This window comes from Photinus pyralis, unplaced genomic scaffold (genome assembly GCF_008802855.1).
Source record: "Photinus pyralis isolate 1611_PpyrPB1 unplaced genomic scaffold, Ppyr1.3 Ppyr1.4_LG10, whole genome shotgun sequence".
NCBI lineage: Eukaryota > Metazoa > Arthropoda > Insecta > Coleoptera > Lampyridae > Photinus > Photinus pyralis.
The window spans coordinates 5,414,116-5,419,855 of NW_022170250.1; the positions used below are offsets into that span (position 1 = coordinate 5,414,116).

The 5,740-nt window shown below is 38.2% G+C and overlaps 1 protein-coding gene across 1 annotated transcript; it reads right to left on the reverse strand.

The window, feature by feature from the left end:
• Positions 1-449: 449 nt before the first annotated feature.
• Positions 450-1,184, reverse strand: LOC116162318 (general odorant-binding protein 57d). The gene is made up of 5 exons (XM_031475917.1): positions 1,103-1,184; positions 983-1,058; positions 885-931; positions 804-839; positions 450-755 (listed from the first exon to the last, which is right to left on the reverse strand). The coding sequence occupies exons 1-5, from the start codon at positions 1,166-1,168 to the stop codon at positions 552-554; spliced, it is 429 nt and encodes a 142-aa protein (XP_031331777.1). The 5' UTR covers positions 1,169-1,184; the 3' UTR covers positions 450-551.
• Positions 1,185-5,740: the final 4,556 nt, after the last annotated feature.

Consider the following 5,740-nt stretch of genomic DNA (forward strand, 5'->3'; position numbering starts at 1 on the left):
TTCATATATCAAATACGTTGGGTGTCTGTTAAACTGTATTTCGATTGAAATTGTATTTATGTATTAAAACGTAGAGAAAAATTTAAATGAACCTCTAAAGTGTGAGAGTGAACGTTTTTCAAAATTTCGTAGCGCCATCTCAGATCGCGGGGATCACTTACCGGCACGCTAATAAACGTACGATTTTCTATTTTTACGATTTGTTACGCCCCCTTTAAAAGCAGATGGCAGCATCTTCTGAGTAAAATTTGCAATGCCAGTTGCAACTTTTCCTTTATGCATTATGGTAATGCGGAAATGTAACGAACACTGCAACGTTTAAAAATGGCTATTCATTCCCAGTAAAATTGATAACAAACAGAGCCCCATTGCGGCAGTCGTAAACGACGATATGACCTAAAGTACAGTAGGGTATAGGAGCGGCGAACGCAAAATAAAACACAATTTGGCAGGATTAAGGCTTATTCACTGTGTAAGATCTATACCTACATGTAGGGAAAGGTTCAAATTACGAATACTGAAACTGGACATGCGTGTAATTTATTTTGCATTTAGGCACTACCGCCCATGTAAAATAGCCTTGGGACGTTATCGTGAATGCAGTTAAAGAAATTGTAACTGGTTCTGCAGGCCTCTGTGCTAATTTCAATTTCCTCCTTGCACTTATCTACCGCTGGCAAAACTTTGTCAGCAATTTCAGGAGGTACCATCGATTTCATTTTCTCAAAATGCATGGTCTGGCCGTCGGATTCAATCTACAAGTGACTCGTGCGGGATTTTGATAACAGAAAATTATCACGTACCAATTCGATGTGTTGCAACAGGCATTCCATGTAACACTAAAATAAGAATGTGGCATAAACCGAAGCGTCGTAAATACTCACCATGGCATCACGCGATTGATCAGAGAACTCGTAGCTCTTCACAAAATCTGAAAAAAAAAACCAATCGCACTCGTCTATGTTAAATCACTCTAACGCACCTCGAGGAATGCCAATTTTTTTTGTACATTCTACCCCTATTTGGTCCATGAACAGTTTCGTTCCGGGTGGCACGAGCTAAAATTGAACACTTTAGTTTAGTTACGTCTAAGCTTACTGACATCCCCCGAGTTCAACCCCGCGCAACCGTGGACCGCCAAGAAGCAATACAAGATCCCACGAAACATCCTCGCGATTGTTTTAATCCAGACGAATTCCTCGAGTATTTAACCGAGTTTCTAGCATGCACTTAGTTGGATTCAAAGAAATTGAATGTTAATTTCAATAATTAAACGCATGACAATGTGCATGTTGTACCTGTGAACATGGCAATCATATGCATCGCTTTAAAAAAGAAATCAATAATTAGTACGTCTAATAAAGCTATAATTTCCGACAATAAAGTGATCTTTTTCATAATTAAGTGATTGAAAGACGCATTTCTCTTGTTGCAACGTTTGTCTACATAGGTACCTGAAGCCCAGCCACCCGAATGAAAAATTCACCCCGGAAAAATTCGGGCTCTGTTGATTTGCCTCCAAAAATTCGCACCCAGGAAAATCGCAAGCAGCGTATTGTTCCCCAAGACGGTATTCACTATTTTCCCTCGAAAAACTCTTGCATTACAAGTGTAAAATGTGATCCTCCCAGACCCCCCCTGTGTTTTATTCTCCACCAAAACTGTCTGCCTGCCCACTCTCAATACAGCTTTGGGTAAAACACCTTCAAACGTAATAGCGGGGGGTCTGGGGGGTATGGCATACCCCCCAGTATACGAAGGGTTTATTTATACGAATGATCTTATGGTTATAATGATGGGTATAGAGAAAGGGTAGTAGTGTACTTAATCCCCAAGTTTTACACTAACTTCACACTACAAGAACATGGAAATAAAGTCAACCCGGAAACGTTTAACAAGTTAAAAAGTAATCGTAAACGATTTACATAAAGCGCATTTCCACTTGCATTCATTTCCCATTTGTAAGATGCAACTTCTGTTAAAATCGTAGAAATCCGGCCACAAATATGAAAGATAGCATTGCACATGGGCAATCCATTGTTGACGTGCTACTTCAATTTCAGTTTATGAGAAGAATTTCATTTCAATGCTTTTCTAAATAAGAAAGTTGGAACTGCGCATGCGCAAACCTCAATTTTAAAACTAATGTTAGATTTTCCTTTGTTCCAAGCGCCTAAGTATCAAATTTCACTTAAATAGTTCCATAGATAAAAAAGTTGGCACGGCGCATGCGCAAAATAAAATTTTGAAACTGGCGCTAGATTTTCCTTTATTCCAAGTGCCTATGTATCAAATTTCGTTTAAATTCTTCCATAAATAAAAAAGTTGGCACTGCGCATGCGCAAAACCAAATTTTGAAATTGGCGTTTGATTTTCCTTTATCCCAAGTGCCTATGTATCAAATTTCGTTTAAATTCTTCCATAAATAAAAAACTTGGCACTGCGCATGCGCAAAACCAAATTTTGAAATTGGCGTTTGATTTTCCTTTATCCCAAGTGCCTATGTATCAAATTTCGTTTAAATTCTTCCATAAATAAAAAAGTTGGCACTGCGCATGCGCAAAACCAAATTTTGAAATTGGCGTTTGATTTTCTTTTATCCCAAGTGCCTATGTATCAAATTTCGTTTAAATTCTTTCATAAATAAAAAAGTTGGCACTGCGCATGCGCAAAACCAAATTTTGAAATTGGCGTTTGATTTTCCTTTATCCCAAGTGCCTATGTATCAAATTTCGTTTAAATTCTTCCATAAATAAAAAAGTTGGCACTGCGCATGCGCAAAACCAAATTTTGAAATTGGCGTTTGATTTTCCTTTATCCCAAGTGCCTATGTATCAAATTTCGTTTAAATTCTTCCATAAATAAAAAAGTTGGCACTGCGCATGCGCAAAACCAAATTTTGAAAATTGGCGTTTGATTTTCCTTTATTCCAAGTGCCTATGTATCAAATTTCATTCAAATACTTTTATAAGTAAAAAAGTTTGCAATTCGGTTTATAAATGGTCGAGATGCGAAAAGGGCACTGTGAATTTTGAATCGATTCGATTCAACTTTTGGCATTGCGTATTATATGGTTAAAGCTATGCCCATATTGAATTTCATGCAATTCAGTTCATAACTAACGGAGATGTAAAAACGATCGAACATTTCTAAACAAAGTTATCGTTCACACGGACAGATAGATGGACAGACAGACAAAGGAACAGACGGAGAGACCAACCGGCAGGCGACAGATAGCAATGCAAAATCTCTAGGATCGTTAATAAACGGCAAAAGTGTAAAATTATGGAACATGTAAAAAACGGTTTTTTGTTTTTTTACAATAACTTTTTTTGTAAGCGGTACAGAAAATTCCGTCCTTGGTGCAAGACTCGACACCATAACGAACCAAATAGCGAAAAAAGTAGAACAATAGCTCTTAAGATAAAAAACTAGTAGCGTCGCAAAGTTAGCGGACGGACGGACGGACGGACGGACGGACAAAGTGGCCACAATAGCGCATTTTTTTTTATTTTTGTGGAAATGCGCTAAAAATGGCCACCCGAATGACTATTTCCTTCAAAGCTAAACAAGATCCTGCTTAAATTTGAAAAGTGGCACGTGATCAAACATCTAAGGCAGGGCCCCCTTGCGTTAGCTGTAGACAACACTTTGACCTGAAGCACAGTAGGGAAGGAACGTAAAATAAAACACTGAAATTGTGACAAGTTTGTTTAATAATGATCGTAATTATTATGATTGTAAAAGCTCGGAAATTTAAGTCGAAATAAATTACATTGCAAAAATAAACTTTGAAAATGGTAGCTGGTAGTAAATATAAATAGGCTGGGAAAAAAGGAACTTACCAATAAAAAAAACCAGCCGTCAAATTAATATCAAATTGTGTTGTAAAATTAATTGTTTGTAATGATGTGAATGCGTAACATGAAATTATACCATCACAAAAAGTAGCAGTTAAACTTCAAGAGGTAACCTACCTATAGGTTAAAAACAAGTTTTAGGAATTATGGGTCAGGTGAGCAGGTACCAAGATTCTAGGAAAGGGTGAAATACCCAGGATGGGACTCATCTTTGGTGCAATAATGTCCTTTTGTTAAAAGCAAGATGGAAAAGTACATGGCCTTGTAGGCAAATTTGACTAAAAACAAGACATGTGGAAATTACGAATCGTATCTCATTTAGCGCACATAGATTCTAAACTGAAGAGCTTTGATTAGCGTAATCCCGCTTTTGCAGGATAGGTAACCCGCCTCTGGTTTCCGGGTTTCGAGCCTACAGTTGAATGTCGAAGACAATCACGGAATCAGGTGTCGTAGCTCAATTTTGACTACAGTTTTTACCACCCCCGTGACTGCTTCATTCACGGAGAAAAATGTTAGGAGCAAACAACAAGTCAGTACATACATCAAACGAATCGGTAATTTCCACATATTAAAATAAAATGATCAAAACTTATATGAAAGTTACTTCGGGGACAAGACCAAGTAATTAACATCAATAAACATAAATTAAGCAAGCATTACACCAAAAAACGTAAACAATTACAAACAATAGCATAATGGTATCACATATTATGTGATTATGCATTGCGGTTAAACCAAGTAAATTTCAAAAACAAAGATTCAAACACAAAAAATATAAAATGTGGCATACAAAACACAAATACGATATAAAGAAATGCAAAGATTACTACCTGCATTAAATAGCACAAAATAACAACAGACATTTATGAAGCGCCGCGTACACGACCGCCGTTCAAAACAAGATGCCAAACGTAACCCCCGTTCGTGCTTTCTAGATGGCGCAGGCAGCTTTTTCCCACCTAGAAATTGCATTGTTGCCAACTCTCAAAAATGTATGTATCGTCGTTAGTTGTATATACAGGGTGGAACCTCTAAGGGTTATTGAATTTTCTGTTTACTGTGGAGTATTCCATACTCCCCTGACCCTTCGGTGTTACGTTTAATGTTGCTGTACCGAAAACTTTGAGAGATGGCTGTGGATGGAATACTGGATGGTATGGCGGGTATGGAATACCCCCCAGTATACGAAGGGTTTATTTATACCAATAATCTCATGGTGATAATGATGAATGTAGAGAAAAGGTCATTGAATTTTCTTTTTACTGGGGGTATTCCATACCCCCCTCCCTTTCCGACCCCCCGATGTTACGTTTGATGTTGTTTTACCGAAGAACTGTAAGGCAGGTATGGTTGTGGTGGAAAATGCGACACTAGGAGGTATATGCATTAGTTAACGATAGAAAAATGTAATGCACGAGCAGTAAGCACGAGAAATGCTTGAAAGCGCTATGACAACTTGAGGGAGTCGGGGCACAGGATTACCAGAGTTGCGAAAACTCGAAGGAAGTGGGAAAAGAACCTAAAAAGATGTAAAGAGGACGTGATAGAGAGCGAGACAGCGGTTAAGGTTAGGTCGAGAGCGCTGTTAGGATAGATCGAGACCGCAACATCGTCCTAAACGCGTTAGTCCAACCCAACCTATTTTAAACCTAACCTTGAACCTAACTTAAGCCAAACCTTACCTTGAACCTAACATAACTTACCCTAAGCCTGACCTTGAGCGTAACCTAACCTAAACCTTTCCGACGATACCTTTCACGCCTTTCTGCTAATTTTCGTTACCGTGGATTTCTCGTATTTTTAGCGCATTTTTTAAGAATTAAAAAAAATGTGCTATTGTTTGCGTTTTGTGCGTCCGTCCGTCCGGACCCACTTCT

What these genes read in the sequence shown, in the direction of transcription:
- LOC116162318 (XM_031475917.1), bottom strand. Translation starts at nt 1,168, where the DNA reads ATGTTTCGTGGGATCTTGTATTGCTTCTTGGCGGTCCACGGTTGCGCG. An exon ending in CGGGGTTGAACTCGGGGGAT is followed by an intron (nt 1,059 to 1,102) that starts GTCAGTAAGCTT and finishes GTTCAATTTTAG; the next exon opens with CTCGTGCCACCCGGAACGAA. An exon ending in TGTTGCAACACATCGAATTG is followed by an intron (nt 756 to 803) that starts GTACGTGATAAT and finishes AGTCACTTGTAG; the next exon opens with ATTGAATCCGACGGCCAGAC.